Source organism: Neophocaena asiaeorientalis, unplaced genomic scaffold (genome assembly GCF_003031525.2).
Source record: "Neophocaena asiaeorientalis asiaeorientalis breed wild unplaced genomic scaffold, Neophocaena_asiaeorientalis_V1.1 scaffold44, whole genome shotgun sequence".
NCBI lineage: Eukaryota > Metazoa > Chordata > Mammalia > Artiodactyla > Phocoenidae > Neophocaena > Neophocaena asiaeorientalis.
In genome coordinates, this window is record NW_020173678.1 from 303,511 (window position 1) to 324,302 (window position 20,792).

At 43.2% G+C, this 20,792-nt stretch overlaps 1 protein-coding gene across 1 annotated transcript in view; it reads left to right on the forward strand.

Moving 5' to 3' along the window:
• NR5A2 (nuclear receptor subfamily 5 group A member 2) overlaps positions 1 to 20,792 on the forward strand; it is a 126,565-nt gene that overhangs the window by 77,296 nt on the left and 28,477 nt on the right. Inside the window, exon 6 of the mRNA XM_024749636.1 lies at positions 2,065 to 2,212. Within this exon, the coding sequence (XP_024605404.1) occupies positions 2,065 to 2,212 (148 nt within the window). The remainder of the gene's footprint in view (positions 1 to 2,064; positions 2,213 to 20,792) is intronic.

Sequence of the window (20,792 nt, forward strand, 5' to 3'; positions counted from 1 at the left end):
AAAAAAAAAAAAAAAACAAGCGTTATGTACATTCTAAGCTACACCAACGATGCTCTCAGCAATTGATTCCAAGCTTAAGTTGGCAGTGTTGTCCCAACTACTCTCATTTCTTGATAACAATGGAAGTGGGTGTCACCTTACTATTATCCAGCTGAAGTGCCTCACTGAGAGATGGGGGCACGAAAGATGGACCCTTCTTGTGACTACCCAAGGCTCTTGCTTCGTCAGTGGCTTCACTGGCCCACACCCTCTGCTGTCTTGTCCCAGGTTTCCTCTACCTCTGGCCCTGGCTGCCATTCCCAGTTCTACCCCAGTTGCCCCTATAGGATTTATATTCCTATCGTGTGGAGTAGTTAGACCACGTACGGTTTCTAAGGGACTCAGAGCTCAGCCATCCCTGTTAAGTAAGAAGAACATCCTTGGAGTAGAAAGTTCTCCTGTAAGAGAGCTGGTACAGTGATGGCCGGGACGTCCCTGGGAGGGCCAGGCAGGTGACCCTCACGTGGTCCGTGACATCCTCTGCTTCCGGCTCAGGGTTCAGGCTGCCTGTGTGCTGGCCCTTCCTTTCACACAATCTGCAACAGAAACCACAGGCGCGCTTAGGACAGTTGATGTTTGAATTTAGTGGAGAGATGCGGGCACCTGGACCAGGCGAGTAGGACAGTGTGGTGGTGATGCGGGGGCCTCCCCAGGACTCGTACAGACTGGGGCTTTTTCATGTGCAGTTGACGCTCTATAAACTGATTGACACCTTTGGGGGGGCCGTCTTTCCACTGACTCATAATTTTTCTCACTCTCAAAAAAAGGTTTCTGTACACCCAGTATTCTCAAGTTAAAGCTGAAAATTCAACTCATCATATTTACACAATAAAAAAAAAAATCCATCCTGCCTTGTTTTTAATTGCAAATTCTCCTCAAGGGACTCATTCTCCTGCTTAGGAGGCAGCCCTGTGCCTTCTCCTAGAGACGCAAGTGCAGTCAATTATGGTAATGAAATGTCAATAAATATAAAAATTTAATACAGTCTGCTCCGGGTGAGTGGCAGATGAGGGCTTGCCTCCCAGACAAATTTGCTGCCGCTGCAAATATCAAATGCGCCTAAAAGAGTATCTGGTTGCCTGAGAGCTCGCCAGTAAAAGAAAAAAAAAAAGGATGGGAGCGTCAGGTACCAACTGGGCTTTCCCATTATGCTGTAATTGCAGCCGCAGAGCCAGTTCTGCCATTGATAGCCACCCCTACATTTTAACTTATTATTATAAATTGAACTTTCGGTGTCCCCGTGAATAATCTGAGATGGATGCATTGCAGCACCTTTTTTTGTTTGTTTGTTTCAATGAAGAGGGAAATAAACCTTTTTTGTTTTCTGAATCAAGAAATTATTCTTCTCATAAATAAGATCACTGCTGTCATTAGAGAGAAATGTATTGACAATCGTAGGAAAGTAGCTAGTCTTTGTAGCTTTTGAGGAAACAGCAAATCAAAGAGTAATCTAAATGTGATTCTTTCATCATCCGTAAGCGTGCAGTCTTGAGCAATGATTACTTTAAAATGAAGTCTCTTAATAAAATTAGAAACATATCTCTGCCTTCACTTGCCTCATTAATTAACGTCATGTGCGTATAGAATGCCAGCCTGGATTCAGTCTTTATGGACAGTATATTTTTCTCTAAACTTACTCATGAGCTAACAATTTTCATCTTAGGTGATAACGTCACTTCGCAGTAGGAAAAGAGATAAAGGTGTCTGCGTGTACCATTGAGGCAGTCAAGAGCTGCTTCCTACAAGGCTTATCAAAATGATTAGATGGATCAGGATGATTATATGATACAGTTTATAATAATAGAATGTGTCTCAAAGTGTTTTCGTGGGGAAAGTCCCCTGTATTACGAATCTATACTGCAACCTGATTTTACCCACAATGCTTAAAAGTCTCAAGGGAAATATATATGTATCCATATTTTTAATATATGTGTATAGACATCTATCAATTTTAACGTAAATAATAAAGAAATAAATAGAGAATTTCCGGTTCTGAAAACCCCCTAAACTGATCCTGTGTTGCAGGTGGACTATTCCATCATAGCCTCACAAGCGGGGGCCACACTCAACAACCTCATGAGCCACGCACAGGAGTTGGTGGCAAAGCTTCGTTCTCTACAGTTTGACCAACGAGAGTTCGTGTGTCTGAAATTCTTGGTGCTCTTTAGTTTAGGTAAGTAATCCTTTTCTCATAAAAATGCCTAAATGATACTGACCTTCAAGTGTCTTGAGGTCCATCCATGTTTTTGTTCTTGCAAGATAATGACCTTCTTTTCTAATCGTGAAATCTTCCAGCTCAATTATGTTTTCCTGTGTGTGTTCCTGGCTGAGTCATAGCCCTGTAGTGGGTGGTTTGGCGTATGGGGAGGGAGTTGTGACTGGAGTCCTGAGTGTTCTTCCCTGATGGGTGTAATGAGTGGGTGACGCCACGACAGAGGGTTAGGAAGGACGCACGGTGTCACATCTTGGCCACCTTTCTGCTGTTGGTCGTTTCTCTGCACCTTTTGTTTCAGCTTGCAAGCTACTGCTGTTTTTGTTCTTGTAAAATATGGATGATAATTAAAAACCTGTTTCCTAAATCTCTATCAGGATTAACTAGAGAATGTTTATAACCAGATACACCACTATGCAAGCATAAAAGATGACGGTTGTCAGGGGGAAAGGATGCTTCTTTAGGAAAGCTTTGGAGAAGAAAGAGAACTAAGCAAGACAGATTAGCTAAGTCAAGGCTCCCAGTGAGTCAGTTGAGAAAAATCACCACTGCTTGGAATAAAAAAAGGATTAAGGAGATGGATTTTTATCGACTTCAAAGGAACAGAGTTTTCTGCCTGTCCCGTACTTGATTTCTGTATTTTGTTGGCTTAATAAAGCCAACTTAAATAAACTTTTTGCCAAGTCCATTTATTACTTATTGGCAGACAGCTGAGGGAGGCAACTTCCCTTGAATGAAAAAAATGCAGAAATCAGATTTACCAACATATGTTTTTTCTTTAGTCTTCAGTTATAAGATAGTTGTGAATTCATATCCTTAGAAATAAAACAATAAAACATACTGCAAAGTAAAACAGATGTGTCTACACTCCAAATTTGGTACTTTCATTTTAAAATGCCTCTTGACAGCACTGCACAACTGTTGCTAATAAAGGGATAGTTTGAAGTAATAGAACCAGAGTTAATTTTTCACATGTAGTCAACATTTAAAAGGAAAGGAACATTTTCATATTTTGGAAAATGTGATAAATATAGCAAAAAGAAATGTTACTGAAAATTTAAAAAGACAACAGAATTTCATAGATGTAGTGTTCAAAGGTTTACCATGCCAGCACTGGGTCCTGTATGGTTTCTGTATTAACCACAAGAAATAGGAAAGTTCTATTTAACTAAGTCTACGTGTTTTACTCAAGAACAGTTTTTTTAAAAATCAAGAGGAAGATAGCATAGGCCTGCTTGCTGTCATCTCACAAATTATTCTGGTTTATGGCAAGATCTTCGTCTTTTCAACTCGTACGTTTGATCAGTAATTAAATGAAAAGTGTGGTAATGTGTGTGTAAGAAATCTTATAGCGTCTTGGTGATAAAATATTTAAAGAGATTCATCTCACTTCAGTGGTATTTTAAATTAGTTGGAAGAACTGCATGACATTGGAAGATGTAGAGATTAACCATCAGCCGTGTTTAGCTTTCATCCCTTTTATCGTTCCTTCATTATTTCAAAATTATTATATCTCCGCCAAGCACTAGCGATGGGTAGTCAGGATGGGGTTGGGGTGTTCCTGAAGTGCTCTCAGCGCTCAAACCTCACAGATCATCTTCCTGAACAGTTGGGTCGTGTGTTTACCGGAACCTCAACCACACAGAACTCTCTGGTTTAATAAGGGTGTTAACTGTTTCAGGATCCTGGGCACCAGGGAATAACTAGTTGAATGTCCCTTAAAACTATGTCTGTTTGTTGTTTAAGGAGGAAAGGACAGCATGGCTTTCCGATCGATCAGAGGTAAATCAGGTTTGGCCAAGAGTTTATTTTTATTTTTTATTTATTATTATTATTTTTTTGCCATACACGGGCCTCTCACTGTTATGGCCTCTCCCGTTGCGGAGCACAGGCTCCGGATGCGCAGGCTCAGCGGCCGTGGCTCACGGGCCTAGCCGCTCCGCGGCATGTGGGATCTTCCCGGACCGGGGCACGAACCCGTGTCCCCTGTATCGGCAGGCGGACTCTCAACCACTGCGCCACCAGGGAAGCCCAAAGAGTTTATTTTTAAAGAAGCAAGAATAAAGTAACTGGCAGTAAAGTTCATGTAGTTTCCAATTTGTGAATGGAAAGCTTTTCTCCCCCATAGAAACAATGAATAATCAATCTTTGGGGGACAAGAACTTCATTGAGGGATGTGGATAATTAACCTTTGGGTACCCAGGCCAGCCTCCAAAAGCCTGTTTTACCTGTGATGGGAGTGAAATCGTACCAGGGCTTCCCTCGAAAGCCGAGCCTGTGCCCCTGAGTCTGAAACCTACTGTGTTCTGATCCCAGCCCAGCCTTGAGCCTCTGGGATCCTGGAGGAAAACGAGGCTTCTGTGGACTGATCCAAGGCCAGGGGCTGTGTGGGGAGAGACTGTGTGCTCCTGGTGAAAGGTGAAGCACGGTTTCCTGATGGACGTGGTGAGAGAGTAGGTGTGAGCGCATGCAGGTACGGTCTCCTAAGCCTCATGGATGCCTGGAGTAAAAGCACGGGAGGCAAGAGGGCAAGATGAGTTCAAGGTCTCGGGACTCTTAGGAGACCAGTGTGGCTTGAGGGAAATGGCAGATGTGCTGGAGAGGCAGGTGAGAGACACTCCGCAGTTACTGAGCACTTCCTGTGAACAGCCACTGGGATACAGCTGTGACCAAAACTGGGTACCACGGTCTTCATCCTGCAAAAAATGTAGCCAGACGGCAGGATTCTTTAAAGGGGGATGAAGTGCGTCGCTGAAGTTGATTTGCCTTCCTGGTAGTCGTGTGGAAAAGGGGCTAGAAACTGTGTTCCGAGTGGCTTTAACGCCCTTAGAGACAGGAGTGAGATGGGGTGTGGACACGTTACAGGGTGCAGGCCATGGGATGTGATGGGGTTCGGAGGAAACAGCTGGGATGCGTCTCAGGGTCCTGGGTGCTTCAACCAGAATAGGAAACTCTATAGGAACGGCAGCTGATTAGTTGAGGTCCAACCACCTTCCTTCCGAAAGTCATCCTTCACTGAAGCTGGGTCCTGATTTCATGAAAAGCTTAATGACAGGACTAAAGTAAAAGGTACAGTTGACCAAAATTCTTCCACTCTGCTACCTGGTTTTTTTCCTCCTCAAATAGTACCCGTGAGCAGACATCAATTGGGTAAGCTGGTTGGAAAAAGAGGAAAAAAAGTGAAAAATGCTCATCTCCCAGCTGTGTGATATAGCAGACTCTGGAGGCCCAGTCTTTGTTGGTTGGAATGTTTTCTTAAAATCCTGTTACTCCCCCCTCCCCCTGACCCTTTTCCTCACCTAACTGTGAGATAATTTGCATCCATGGAGATAATTCTAAGTTGGCCAGTTAATATTGACGACCCAAGAGAGGCCAAAATAAAATTTTTGTTTATTTATTGGTTTGTACTCCCACCTTTTAAAAAGGAATCAAAGTGACTGATGAAATCTGCTGTCACCAGCCAGGGCAGAAATAAATCTCATAGAGGAAGAGGTGTGTGGGCGATCCCCAAATACCGTCAGTATCGCATGCATTCCAAAGACCAGTAGAATTCCCATTAACTGTATCTTCTGAAAACAAATGCAGAGCTGGGAAGCGATCACCTGGTCTTTAACTGCAGCTTCCTGAATGACGTCATTACATGGTCAAGCCCATCAGGAATACGCATGTGGCCTAAGTGCTCAGAGCAGCAAGTGACCAGAAGGTACCAGCTAAGAGGTTACTCGGGCTTGGGATTTTCTCAGCCTTGAGGCTACGTGGCTAGACGCTGCTGGACTCTTGTTCGATCCCAGGTGGCAGGAGAAAGTAGAGGCATATTGCATCCTATTTCCCCTGATGAGTGCCCTTGACCCGTTGTGAGTTATTCTCTTCTCTGGTCAGCCAGTATTTCTGAAAGCACTTTTTCATACTCAGCTGAGTTAAAGAGATTGTTTATTCCCTTTGAGAGGATTTCCCCAACGTAAAAAGTAGATTGGGGTTAGAAATTGTCCTTTATGTTTCTCTACATCCCGGATTTCTAGCACATCGCTCAGTACACCGGAGGGACTTAGGAAATGTTGCTGATAAAACAGATGCATCAGTAGAGTTACTTAGTTTTTTTTTAAGCAGATACTTTATTTAATGTTTATTTTATATTGGAATATAGTTAGCTGATTTCCAGGGTTGTGTTAGTTTCAGGTGTACAGCGGAGTGATTCGGTTAGATTTACTTAGTTTTAAACTCAAAGCAAAGCCTTTACCAAAGTAGCTTGTGATCTGTAATGGGAAGTGGTTAAGCTGCAAAGTCCTATCCAAGTGCAGGTTAGTTTCGGAGACTAGTTTTTCCAAAGAACTCTCTAACAGCTGTTTTCTTTTTTTTTTTAATTGAAGTATAATTGGTTGACAGTGTTTCAGGTATACAGCAAAGTGATTCAGTTTTGTGTGTGTGTGTGTGTATGTATTCTTTTTTAGATTTTTGTCCATTATAGGTTATTACAAGATATTGAGTATAGCTCCCTGTGCTATACAGTAGGTCCTTCTTGGTTACCTATTTTATATATAGTAGTGCTTATATATTAATCCCAAACTCCTAATTTATCCCTCTCTCCCGTTTCCCCTTTGGTAACCATAAGTTTGTTTTCTATGTCTGTGAGTCTTTTTCTGTTTTTTAAGTAAGTTCATTTGTATCATTTTTTTTAGATTCCACATATAAGTGATATGATATTTGTCTTTCTCTGTCTGATTTAACTTCACTTAGTAGGATAATCTCTAGGTCCATCCATGTTGCAAAATTACATTATTTCTATTGCCAGTTTGCATTCTGCTCCTGGCCTACCCTCTGACACATAGTAGGTTTTTAAGAAGTATTTATTGCATTCATAAGCGAAAGAAAGCTTTTCCTTCCAACTTCTAGGTTAAAAAAAAAAAAGTAATGGGAACTGGAAAAATTAGTTTAAAAAATGCACAAAATTTGAAGAAAGGGAGACTAGAAAATAGATCCTATAAAACGTATTAGACAACTTGACATCTTTTAATTTTAGAAAATAAGGATATGTGTTCACATGGTGAAGGGAGTTCTTATAAGGAAAGTAGAGACTAAACAGAATCTTCCCCTTTGGGAATAAAATAATTAATGGAATTAAGGACCAATGATCAGTATTTAGATTCTGTTGGAATTGTGACACTAAGCAGGTCAGATATCAAAGTGAGCTGCAGAAGGAGGGAGCAGGGAGGCTTTTCTTCTGTAGTGTTAATAATAAAATACTTCAAGCGGGTAAATCATTTACTGTCTCCCTTCCATTTTGCATTTGAAATAAAAAAACTAGGTGATTTACCCCCAACATTTTAGGCTCAGAGCCAGGTCTGGAACTAACAACCCCAAATAAATTCCAGTCCGTGTTTTCTCTGCTACAGCACACTGTCCTCTTCAGGGACATATGAGCTCATCAATCAATATTTTTAAAAAGCTCCCTACATCCTAAGGCACCATCTCTACAGACAGAATGATGTAGGGAATTGGGACCATCATCTGAGGAATATGGACCAAAAAGAAAACCAGCCCCTCCTGGGTAAAAGCAGGGAACTGCTTTACATGAATTTCCAATTTTTACTGAATATACTAAATAATTGTGAAGCTTTTTACTTCCCTTGGTTTCTAAATGTGAGTTGTTTGCATGTGTGTGTTTGTATGTCTGTATGAACTCTGGGTTCAGGATTTCAGCAAGCTTGTTGAAAGCGTTTGCCTTAGAGCCTTGGTACCTCCCTCTCGGAGAATCCCTCCTTGTGATTTTGTTGTTGCCTCTTAGGTTTGTCGTTTTCTTTGGACCACTCACTATGCATTAGGAAAGCTGCATGACCATAAGCTTTCATTACTTGTATGTCTACTTTCTATCTATTTGAACTCTGATGTTCAAGGAGAAAATTAGCCAAAGTAAATAACTTCACAGTCATTGTCTGCTTCCCCTTTCTGTGGTCTTCGGTATTAAAAACCCTAAAATAGAAAAAGAGGAGCCATAGGTGTCTGGGAGGTTCAGGGCATGAAGCTCCTTGGTGGAGAGGGGAAGAATTAGTAAATTCTATCTTCAGGTACAACTTTGCACTTTGCTAAAGGGTCCACCCTGACTCTTGCAATATGATGTTGGCATTGTTAATAGTAAATAAAAGTGCGCCGTGTTTTCTAGCTGGAGAATGTGGATGGTAAGTTCATAGTCTTTTGGGTTAAGGACATGTATTTTCAGTCATTGGTTTTCCAAAGGGCTTAGTTTTTGATAGGATAGGTATTTTTTTCTTGTCTGAATTTTGTCCAGTAATTCTTCTGCTTGGGGCTTTAAATAAAGGTCTACCCTTGTTTTCTTTATTGAAAGAGCTCCCCACAGAGCAGAAGGCCAAGCAAAATGCCAGTAGGGAGGTGACCCACATGTAGTCAGGGCCTCTGTGCAGAGCTTAGAACTTCTGTCACATAAGGAAACTCTCATCACTGTCAGGACCAGATTACTTATATCTGTAGATTTCGGTTGAAACATGAAGGCTTTCTAACGGGCGAAGAATTGCAGAGCAGCTATTGCCCTCACATCTCATTAACCAGGGGCCACAGGACTTGCAGGAATAGCAAACATTCCGTCCTTAAGTACGCACACAAAAGGCTCCTGTGTTACCGGCCTGGAGGCCATAGCAGTTCAATCCTGGCCCTCTTAAGGGAGGACTCGGTTCTTTGGCTGCTGGATGAGAAAGGCCACCTTGAAGCTACCAGCACAGATGGCGCGTATAATGAGAGAAGACTTCACCCACCTTGCACACCCGCTTCCTCCCTTGCCCCTGGGTGTTTGCAGCCCTGAGGAGGACCGCAGAGGAGGGTGTAACCTCTTTGCTAAACTGCATTCCAATTGCCAATCCCAGTCCAGAGGTCAGCACAGCATCAGTGTGAGTCCCCGCCTCCTGGGGGGAGGAAGCAGTTTTCTCAGCCTCCCCTGATGATTGGCGAGTTGTGGGGTGGTCTGGTTGTTCTGCCCTGGCTGTGCCCGGGCGCCCCGTCCTCCCCCAGCCGCCCTCCCCTAGCTGGGCGTCCCTGGCAGGGGGCGCACACGTGGACACAGTAGAGACATCGTGCTCTGTCCCCCGGCACTTCTAGACTAGCCTGGAAATAGCGACGAACCCTTTTGGAGAAGGGAGTGCCAGGGGTTACAGAAGAGGCTACTGGTTTTGCCCACCTCTCCAGAAGAGGTCCAGCAACTTGTTGGGTCTGAGGGGTTTTTTGCCATCGAACTGTGTGCCCCTGTTGAGTTGGAAGGGGTGGTGGACGGGGGCAGTGGGGGGAAGAAAACACAAATCTAAGAAAACAGGAACAAAGGGAAACTAGCATGCCCCTTTGCTTTTTTGCAACATTAAATCCAGTTCATGAAAGAGGTTTCCAAATCCAACAGACAGATTTGATCACAGTGATTAAACACTGTGTTTGCAGTGCCTAAAGCAAAATGAACTGATCACTTTGTCAATCAGACAAGTGTATGGACCGCTATGGAGCAAACCCACGGCCAAGCCAGGACGCGTTTGAGGGCCCATTCCCATCCTCAGCTCACAGCCTCCCTCCAGAAGTGCTGGAAAAGCTTCTGAGGCTGGAACACTAGCAAACATTTTTTTGTGCATCACCATGTATATCTGAATACTGTATTAATTCAATTCTGAAACAAGCACAACCGTCCGCGTGTCATAAAACGCTGCTTACAAAGTATCTGCATAAAAGACGAAAACAGCAAAAACCAACCTCCCCTTGATGTGGTAATTGTCCTTCCTGAGGCTGGTCACAAGATTTGCTTTATTGTAGCCTTTCTATCCTTCACCGTGCAAACCCTCACACGTGCACGCACACACGCTGTCACCAACTGGCCCGCAAAGTCTAGTGACGGATACATTCCCCTCACATCTTTACCCAAGTGCATTGGTTAAATTGTTCCTCGTGAAACAGATAAGCGAAAGAGAGCTCCCTGGGTTCTTCTTAGAATTAGCATTCAATCTCGGTTTTTCCCTTTCCGTATATGATACTCTCATTTAGAAAACCACTCACTAGACACTTGTCAGATAACCACACTGATCTCCATATTAATGCCTGGCTGATATATATGTAGCAGAGGGTAATGCTGGCAGATAAGCATTTCCTAAAATTTATCTAATCATTTGAAATTCAGAAAGGATTGATTAGCATTCAAGGGAACCCGCCCGTTCAATATTTATACCATAGAGATTTCCCAGAAGCAAATAATGGCACATAAAGTTAATGCTTGTCTTAATTAAATGCAGTGTAATAGGTGTTGTGTGGATTTTTTTTTTTTTTCTTTCAGTGAGCAAAGCAGTTTAGCAATGACCAGATATCATTCATTTTGGACTTCTAAGTTTGAAGTGAATTGATACGAATTTACAGCCGTGGAAGAAGTGATTATCACTTGTTATCTGCTGGCACAAGAGTATAATTGCCCAAAGAGCATTTATTTAGGCATATTTCTGAATCGCTTATGCCTAAAGATATTTATTATTTTTCAGTTGTTCATTCTAATATCGTCATTTTGCTCACTACTGCTGTTTAGCGACATGAGTTTTCAGAGTTGTATTGGCCTAGAAAACTGGGACTAACCTACGAGGAGAGTGAAGGAGCGTGCTGAATGTATGCTACCTGATGTTTTTCCTGCCTTAGTACTGCCAGCTGCTCTGTTAAAATCCCAGAATAAAGTGGCTGTCTTAGGGACTTCTCTAGTGGTCCAGTGGTTAAGACTCTGCCCTTCCAATGCAGGGGGCGCGGGTTCAATCCCTGATCAGGGAACTAAGATCCCACATGCCACGCGGCCAAAAGTAAAAAGTAAAGCGGGGGCTCCCCTGGTGGCGCAGTGGTTGAGAGTCTGCCTGCCGATGCAGGGGACGCAGGTTCGTGCCCCTGTCCGGGAAGATCCCACATGCCGCGGAACCAGGGGCCCGTGAGCCGTGGCCGCTGAGCCTGAGCATCCGGAGCCTGTGCTCCGCAACGGGAGAGGGCACAGCAGTGAGAGGCCCGCGTACCGCAAAAAGAAAAAAGAAAAAATAATAATAATAACGTAAAGCGGCTGTCCCAGCCTTGACTCAGATAACGTGGTCCGTTCAGGTCCTGTACACGAGTTAGCTCCGGACCCCCAGGCCTCGGGGTCATTCTAGAATGGAGCCAATCCATGACTCACAGCCAGGTCATTCGTATGCCTTCTTTCTAGTTGACTGATGAAATCCAGTCTTGAGTTCTGGGTAATATTTGGTTAAGACAGACCTATTCAAGCCAGGAACCAAGAGCAAATATAAAAGATAAAGACCTTTCATTGCTTTGAAGCATTAAATGACAAAACATACTGAGTGCCTACTACGTGCAAAACCGTTGCACTCGGTGGTATCTGAGCGGGCAGCACAGTCTTTCCAAAGAGAAGGAAGCTCCCCACGTGGTACAGAACTTCACCTGGACGCTGCGGACACCCTTCCAGAAAAGGCACACGCAGGACTGCACTGCCTGATGTACAGGTCGTGGCTGCCCGGCCACCCCCTTCCTTCCTTCCCTCCCTCCTTCCCTCCTTCCTTCCTTCTTTCCTTTTTTCCTTCCTCTTTCTCCCTCCCTCTGAACCACTGCATATGCCACACACATGCCCGTCTCACCAGTCCTGTCTTGTCATTGAAAAGGCCTTTCTCAACCCTCCCATGGCACAAATCTGACCTCCATCAGAGGCAGGAGGAATTGGGAAGCCGGCTGGGGGGGCCCCTCCGGGACTGCTTCCACACACCCCACACCCTGAGCTACCTGGACTTTTCACAGAAACTTCGGCCCGAGCCCTGAAAAGAACCCGCGCTGTGGCCAAGTCCAACCACTTCTCCCTCCTGGATGAGGAAATTGAGCTGAACAGAGGTCAAGTGACTCGTGCATAGTCCCACAGGGTCAAGGTCTGAACTGAAAATTTTGGACTCCACACACAGGAAAAGAGCACAGACGTGGATTTCAATACTGACTGAATTACCGCTGTTGCATTATTTCAAAATTAGATCAAGATATTTCTTGGCCAAATTTCTTCACTGAATCTAAAAATGTCATCATTGTGATGCATACAAGTAATTTCCCAGGAAAGCAAGGAATGCTCGTTGCCTTTTATTACATTCTGGGGGGCTCTGCAGCGCATGCCAGGTCCTGGGTGTCCCGGCTTTGGAAGAAGGCACCCGGCACATTCATCACACTTTGATTCCCCCAGCTTTGCCCCCGGGGTCGGGGGCAGTGGGGGGGTGTGGGGGAGCCATCCATAAAGGCAGTGGTGTGGCCAGAGTGGCAACACTGACCTCAAATTGGACAGTTCTGCCTAGTCCCTAGAGGGGAATGGGCACATTCAAGGTGTGTATAGTTTTGTCCTGTCTCAGTAATATATAAGCCCTGATAGCACACCTGAAATAACCCTTTCTCTCTACTCTTTGTGCTAAGAGAAAATAATGATTATATTAGTATTACTATCATCGCTGCAGGATTTTTTTTTAAGGTACAGATTTTTTTTTCTCATTTTAAATTTTTTTAAAATTGTGGTAAAATAGACGTAACATGAAACCTACCATTTTAATCATTTTTGAGCGTTCGGTTCAGCGGCATTAAGTACATTCACGTTGTTCTGTAACCATCACCGCCATCCGTCTCTAGAATATCTTTCATTTCCTAAATTGAAACTCTGTTCCCATTAAACCAAGGGTCCCCAACCCCTGGGCTGAGGACCATACCTGTTGGGAACCGGGCCGCACAGCAGGAGGTGAGCGGCCGGCAAGCGATTGAAGCTTCACCTGCCCTCCCCATCGCTCACATCACCGCCTGAACCACCAACTACCCACCCCGCCGCATCCGTGGAAAAATTGTCTTCCACGAAACCCGTCCCTGGTGCCAAAAAGGTTGGGGACTGCCGCATTAAACAACTCCCCCTCCCTCTTCCCTCCAATGCTTGCTACTACTGTGTAGAACTTTTTTATTTAGAAAGTACTCTTTACATATAACATAACAACAAGTTACAGTCATTTTAGAACGTGGCTAGGTTCAGAGACTGTGGCTGACGTACCCAAGGCCACACAGCTCGGAGTCTGAGAGCCTATGACCCCAGCCAGGTTTTCTAATCCCAGACCTGTTGTTATCCGTCTACACCCACTGGAAAGGAAGTCTTAGGATTCGGGTCCTGATGCTGGAAGAGGGGAAAGGGGAGGCGTTCATAACCAGTTTATTACTACCAAGGTGGGAAAGGCTGCAGGCTTGAATCCAGATGCCTAGGCACCTTAGCTCTCCTGTTTCCCCATCAGTAAAATCGAAATAATAACGTTCTCCCTAAAAGCACTATTGTGACGGTTAAATGCAGTCATTATTATGAACTTAGCACAGCACCTGGCCCATGGTACCAATAATTATTATCCAAAGCCTCTCTATTTACATTCAGCAAAAGTCATATAAGTGAAGGCCCCTTATTGGGAAATTCCTCTTCCCCGAATATAACTTCTGGTGTACAGATTCTATGAAAAAGATCTTCCCCATGACAGCGGAAACTACTCTCTTAATTCAGCACCGAGACATAGTTTGAAATCTTTGAGCTACTAACCCGAGGTACCATTATCACCTTTGATATTTTGAAATATGTCAGAGGAAGCAAGCTGAAGCCACTTCCTTTCAGTTCATCTACCACACATCCCAGAATTAGACCAAAGTCACACAATAAACAGCCGGTCCCCTTTGTAGGCTGCTGGGGCCCTGATGATGATGACATTGTAGCAATGTGGGATAGCTGGGTTGTCACCTGGAGAATGTTTTCCCCAGGAAGTTCTTCAATGTTTCCCTCCCATTTTCTAGAATCATCAATGTTCTGTAGTTAACTTTACCTAAAAAGGTTGTAAATGCTTCTTTCAAACTTATTAATACTTAATCTCTAATTCTAATGGCTAAATAGAAATCACAGCTTCCAGTATACAAAATGGAAGATTTCACTTTGAGAAAGAAAGCTATTTCCTTTGGAATGAAAATCCTGGGTAACTTATTCCTTCCAAGGGAAGTGGTGAAATTTGAGAGCTAAAACCTTTCAGAGAAATTAACTTTGTTCTTTAATGACCATGTTTTAAAATAATAGGATGCTTTATTAATAACAGTTACTAATAGTGATTCTAATATTATCAGATCCACACCCCCCCACCCCGAGTATTGCTGGCTTCGAACTCAGGAAACTCAGTGGAGTGGGAAAAATGAAAACATGAACTTGTGCATGTTTTAAAATATTTTTGGTTCAGAGTCCTGGGTTTTTCCACCTGGAAGCAGGATGGGTTGGGGCAGGGGTGGGGGGGAGCCCCAGCTGATGTCAGCAGCATCCGTCACGATGTGAGTCCCCCTGGAGCTTCTGCTCCCTCGACTGTAAAACACGGACATCAGGGTGTGTCGGGTATTTGTGTGGGGGTCACCCTTCACATCTCAGATCAAAATCACCTTCTCTGACAAGTCTTCTTTCTCTCACTTCACGGACAGATCCACACTTCTTCCTCTGAATTCCTTTTGCTTCTTTCACAAATCTCCACCTACCACAGTATTTTGTCATTGTGTTGTATGCCGCGCATAGAACGCCAGGCCTCTTTTCCTTCTGCGTTTCTAGCACTTAGCACCATGCCTGGAAAATATACTTCGCGTTAGAAAAAATACTCACTTAGCGAGCGTGCTCAGTGATTAAGTGTGTAAACCGTAGGGCACTATACCAATGTCATTTAGGATAGTGATAACCCCGTCTAAATAGACCAGTCGGGAATCTGGAGGATATCTGATCCTTCCACATCTTTCTTGCGACAACAAGGGTGGAGTACCCGCCCTACCTTCTTCGTGGCTAGCGAGCCCTCTCCCCAACAACCCGCTCAAGACTGCCACGTGGGGTTTCACCCAGGGCTGCTTTCTACTGACCAGGTTTAGGAATGGGATGGCGAGTCTTCTCAATGCAAAGTCAGAAGCACTGCTGAAATTTCAGGGCACTTAGGGTACATGCTGACTTGATTCTACAGACTTTTCTTTCTAATGTGAAGGAGCATCTGGTGTCCAAATCCCTATCCTCCAAATCTTTAAGGTAAACAGAATCTTATAATATATCAGATATTCTGAGCCTGGATCATTAACAGATTCTCCCTTTCCTACCATGGCTAGCTTCAGAATCGAAGGACTGAGCTGAGTAGCGTGGGAGAGTAGGAAATAGAGATGAAAAGACGAATGTGTGCAGGTTTTAAAGTATTTTAAGAATAACCGAAATTAAAGTTTTCATCATAAAAATCTTTAGTACATTCCTAATACTCGTATTCAGGATAGAGTTTTAGTAATTATCCATCTCTTTTAAAATTAAAAAAAAAAAGTTGTCGTTATTGCTTGCCGCAAGAAATTACAGGGCAAATTGGATAGCCACATGTTCTGGCATTTGTCCAGAAGAACCCGTATCAAAAAGGATTGGTTGCATTAATACTGTAACCGTATCGTTTCTATTTATAACTTCAAGAAACTTCCTCACTCAAAGGAGTAGCTGCAGAAACTTATCTTTCAAAAGAATTGAGGCTTTCAGGATGAAGAAACATCTTCATTTTCCCTTTTCACTCCATGTTGTTTCCCGCATTCCTGTTTTGATTCTTGCAGATCTGGAGTCCTTAATAAATCCAGAGCCTGGATCATCATTTTCACTGGGCCATAGATTTCGTTATTTAATGTACCACAATCTATTGATTCATTCTCCAGGTGGTGGATATTTCTTACAAACCATGCTAAGGGAACATTTTTCTACATGTCTTCCTGGACATATATGGCTGGGAATCCTTTTCCGTTCTAGAAACTGCCACATTGTTCCTCAGAATGTCTGGACCAAATTGCATTCCCAGCCACAGAAACTGAGAGTTCCCATTTCTCCACGTCATCAACACTATGACTGAATTTCTGTCGTTCTGATTACAAGTGAGATTAGGAATCTTTTTACATGTCTCTCTCTGAGGGTACCTGTTTGTGTCCTTTGCCTATTGGGATGTATGCCTTTCCTTACTGATTTGAAGGGCACTCTTAGATATAGATGTAGATATAGATATATACACAAATACATAGATACATAGATAAGTTTGGCTTTTCCTTTCACTCTTTTAATGTATCTTTTCTTTCACAGAAGTAGCCATATTCATTCATATTTTCCTACAAGGTTTTTGCTTTTTGTAGCTTCTTTTAAGAAATCCTTCCCTACCTTTGAGGTCATAAAATTCATTCCCCTTTAGCTTTTTTCCAAATAGATTAAGACCTTGATTTTCACATTTAGATCTTTGAATACACCCAGAATTAATTTTTGTGTATAGTATGAGGTAGGGATCTAGTTTTTATTTTATTTTGTCTTCTTTTCTTTACTGGGACCCAGGACTGCCACGTGGGGTTTCAGTTTTGTTCTTCTCATTCTAGCTTCTTGAGTTGAATATTCTGTTAATCTGTTTTCAGCCGTGCCTTTCAGTTATTCTTCATGAGTGCACTCAGTGTTAGAAAGTTGCTGCTTGGCATGGCCATAGCTGAATCTGCAGCAGGTCTGAGGGGGCAAGCTTTCTGGGACATGCAGACCTGCCTCAGCGGTCACTCTGCCGACCTCTAGGGGGCGCAATTCTCACCATTGTCTATGTCAGTGTGTCCCTTAGGGTGGTGCACAGCCTGGACAATCCTATCGGCTATAAATGTTTCATGATCTCCATTCTGATCTGTTTTCTTTAATCCGTGATTTATTTAATAGTGGGTTTTGAAATTTCCAAAGAAATGGGTACATTTTGACTAGCTTTTCATTTTTGGATTCTAATTGATTGCGTGATGAGGTTATGCATGTTGTTGATTCACTGAAATACGTTAGGACGTCCTTTATAATTTGATATTAGTTAATTTATCTAAATGTGGCACGTGTACTAAAAAAAAATACAGTGTCCGTTAGGTGCCAAGTTCTATGTGTTTATATTCTTCTTTTTTTTTTAAACGTCTTTATTGGGGTATAATTGCTTTACAATGGTGTGTTAGTTTCTGCTTTATCACAAAGTGAATCATATATTATTCCTGTTAACCTTTGTTGTATCTTCTCGGTGGGTTATTTCTTATATTACTATAATGTTCCTCGTTTTTTAATGCTTCCGTCTTAAAATCAGCTCTGTCTGATATTGAGTGTTTTATTAGCTTTTAAAAATTAATATTGACATATTTTCCCCCATCTCTTTACTGTCGACTGTTGGGTTGATTTGGTAGGATTTCTTGTGTTTCTGGGTTTTAGGTGGCTAACTTGTGAGCAGCGTGTTGTAAGTCTTTGATGTTTTGTTTTCATCCAGTCTGTCATCTCTTTTGAAATTTAATTTTGAGAACATTATAGATTTACGGGATGTTGCATTCCACATACCCTACATCTGCTTTACCCAATGCCAGCATCTTGCATAACTACACTCAGTGTGGAAACCAGGAAATGACATGGGTGCAGACCAAGTAGAGCTTATTCGGTTATTCAGTTTGCTCATTTCACCAGCTAAACACCCGTTTGTGTGTGGTTCCTGCAATTGTATCACATGTGTACATTGATATAAGCACTAGCACGATCGTGATACAGGACCTGTCCATCACCACAAGGCTTTTTGGTGCTACCCTTTTGTACCCACACCCACCCCTTCCCCCATTCTTAATTCCTGGTAATTACTCCTCTGTTCCTCATCTCTGTAATTTTGATATTTCAGGAATGTTATAGAAATATAATTATACAGTTTATAACCATTTGGCACTGGCTGTTTTCACTCAGCAGTACTCCCTTGAGATCCATTCGTGAGTGTACCAATAGTTTGCTGTTTTTGTGGCCGTGTAGTAGCCCACGATGTAGATGGACTACCGTTCATGCCACTCTTCATCTGTTGAGGGACATGTGGGTTGTTCCCAGTTTAAGGCTATTACAGATAAAGCCGCTCTAAGCATCCTATACAGGTATTTGTGTAAACTTGAGTTTTCATTTCTCTGGGATAAATGCCCAAGAATGTATTTGCAGGGCCATATGGCGAGCAAGTGTTTATAATCTGTATTTTAAGAAATGAGTTCGATCTGTTTGCTGGTAGACCATCCTAGTCTTTGTGTGCATGAAAATGTTTCAAATTTTGCCTCATTTGAATAGTTTAGTTGGATATAAAACTTTAGGTTGGCAAGATCTCTCAACACTTGAGAAGGCTATTGGAGGTCTGCTGCCTTTTCTCCCTGGGAACTTTTAAGGTTTTCTCTTTATCGCTGACATCTTACACTTTCACCCCAGGATGTCTAAGTACAGTTGACCCTTGAACAACATGGGATTGAACCACGTGGGTCCACATACACGTGGATTTGTTTCCATAAATACATACAGTACTGCATGATACACAGTTGGTTGGACCTGTGGATGTGGAGGGCCAATTATGGGACTTGAGCATCCGTGGATTTGGGTATCCATGGTGGAGGGGGTGGGGCATGGAACCAATCCCCTGTAGATACCGAGGAGCGACTTGTACAGTATCCAGCTAGAGGGTACTGGATGAAAGAAAATTATTCTCTTTTCATATGTTACTTCTTTGTAGATCTCTCTGTTAACTTCTATTACTCTATCTTTTATGTGTCTCTCTCTTTTTTAAAAAACTTATTTATTTTATTTATTTATTTATCTTGGTTGTGTTGGGTCTTCGTTGCTGCACACGGGCTTTCTCTAGTTGCGGCGTGCAGGGGCTACTCTTCGTTGTGGTGCGCGGGCTTCTCGTTGCGGTGGTTTCTCTTGTTGCGGAGCACGGCCTCTAAGCGTGCGGGCTTCAGGGGTTGTGGCACATGGGCTCAGTAGTTGTGGCTCACGGGCTCTAGAGCACAGGCTCAGTAGTTGTGGCGCACGGGCTTAATTGCTCTGCAGCATGTGGGATCTTCCCAGACCAGGGATCGAACCCGTGTCCCCTGCATTGGCAGGCGGATTCTTAACCACTGTGCCACCAGGGAAGTCCCTGTGTCTCTCTTTTTCATGCCTTTTCCCCCCATTGTCTCAATGTGCTGCTTTTTTGCATTAATAACGTTTCATTATCTCTTCAACCGTATCTAGTCTAGCAAGTATCCCGTCAATTAATTTTTGTTTGAATAATTATTTTTGATTTCTTAAAAATTACTTTTCGTATGTGTCTACTAGTGTTTAATTTTTGCCAATCGGTTTCATATTTTTTTAATGAATAATATCCCTTTATTTACCTCTTGAACACTCTACGCAAACTAATATTAAAACTCTCATCCGGATCTTCCACAGAAACGGTGCTTCCTGGAGTGAATTGATGTTTTCATTGTTGTTGGCTTCATCCTTAGCAATATGTGTCTTCTTGGTTTTTCACGATATGATTTGCAGACTGGTCTCGAGTGAGAGTTTTGGTGGTTATTGTTTCTGCCCTTTTGTCTTCTCTGGCTCTTGGTCTCTAGCCCACTTTGTGCTGGTCTTTACTCGGCATTTCCCCATTTCCTTCCATCTAGAGCTTCAAGAGCCCGAGTTTGGAGCCAGGTTTTACAACGGTGATTGGGCCTCTGTACTGTGGCAACACTGAAGGTGGGTCAGATCCAGGCACAGAGACAGGGGATGAGCTGCCTCAGTTACTTAGCGGGGATACTCAGCGGGGATAGGTTTTCCCCGCTACCTTTCCTAGTCCCACAGCTTTCCAGAATACGCCGCTCAGGCAGTAAAGCAGGAATAGTGTCTCTTCTTTCTCTGTCTCTCTTTCTTGGAGTCCCTCACCTGGCGCCATGCCACGCCCTGATCTCTGGGCCTGACCACAGCACTTCAGCCCTCACCACCCTCCAGAAGCTGGACTCCAGCTACTGTTGCCCGTTTTCAGCCTTGGCCACTGCCCTGCATTTCTGTTCTGTTGCTGACAGAGATATTGGTATTGTGTTTGCGCCTAGCTGTGTCGTTTTTCTCTCACTGAATATTTTTCTGTTGTTGATGAGTTTGAAGCAGGAAGGGTGTATCCAAATGTGAACTCACGGATACTCTGAACTGAAGCCCAGCAGGTCCCTTCTCTTTCCAAAGATCCCGGCATCCTTCGATCCCTACACCGCTACCGCTACGCACACACACAGAATAACACGGCCAGCCGGGATTTCGTGGTAAAGCCCTGTGGAGTGGGACTCCAGTCTGCCTTTCCCAGTTTACGTCCCACTCTTTTCTATTCGCTCCTCACGTGTTTCCCAGCAAACCGGACAACTGGATGTTCCTAGACCCTGTGGGGCATCTTACTCTCTTGTTCTGCTCAACTTCTTGAAATACCATTTATAGGTCCCATCAGTCTTTCAAGCTCAGACAAACCCTCTCCTCCCTCACTGAGAGACAGACTTTCCCAACCCTCCTCTTTGGGAAAAAATGTCTGTCTCCTACTAATCAATGTGTTTTTCAGTCTCTACTACAGCATTTGCAGTAATCTGAAATAGCATTATAAAACGTGGTACCCAGGCTCAATGACTTAAAATAGTCTTATACTGTCTGACCCTACATAGACAAATTATATATACGTATAAC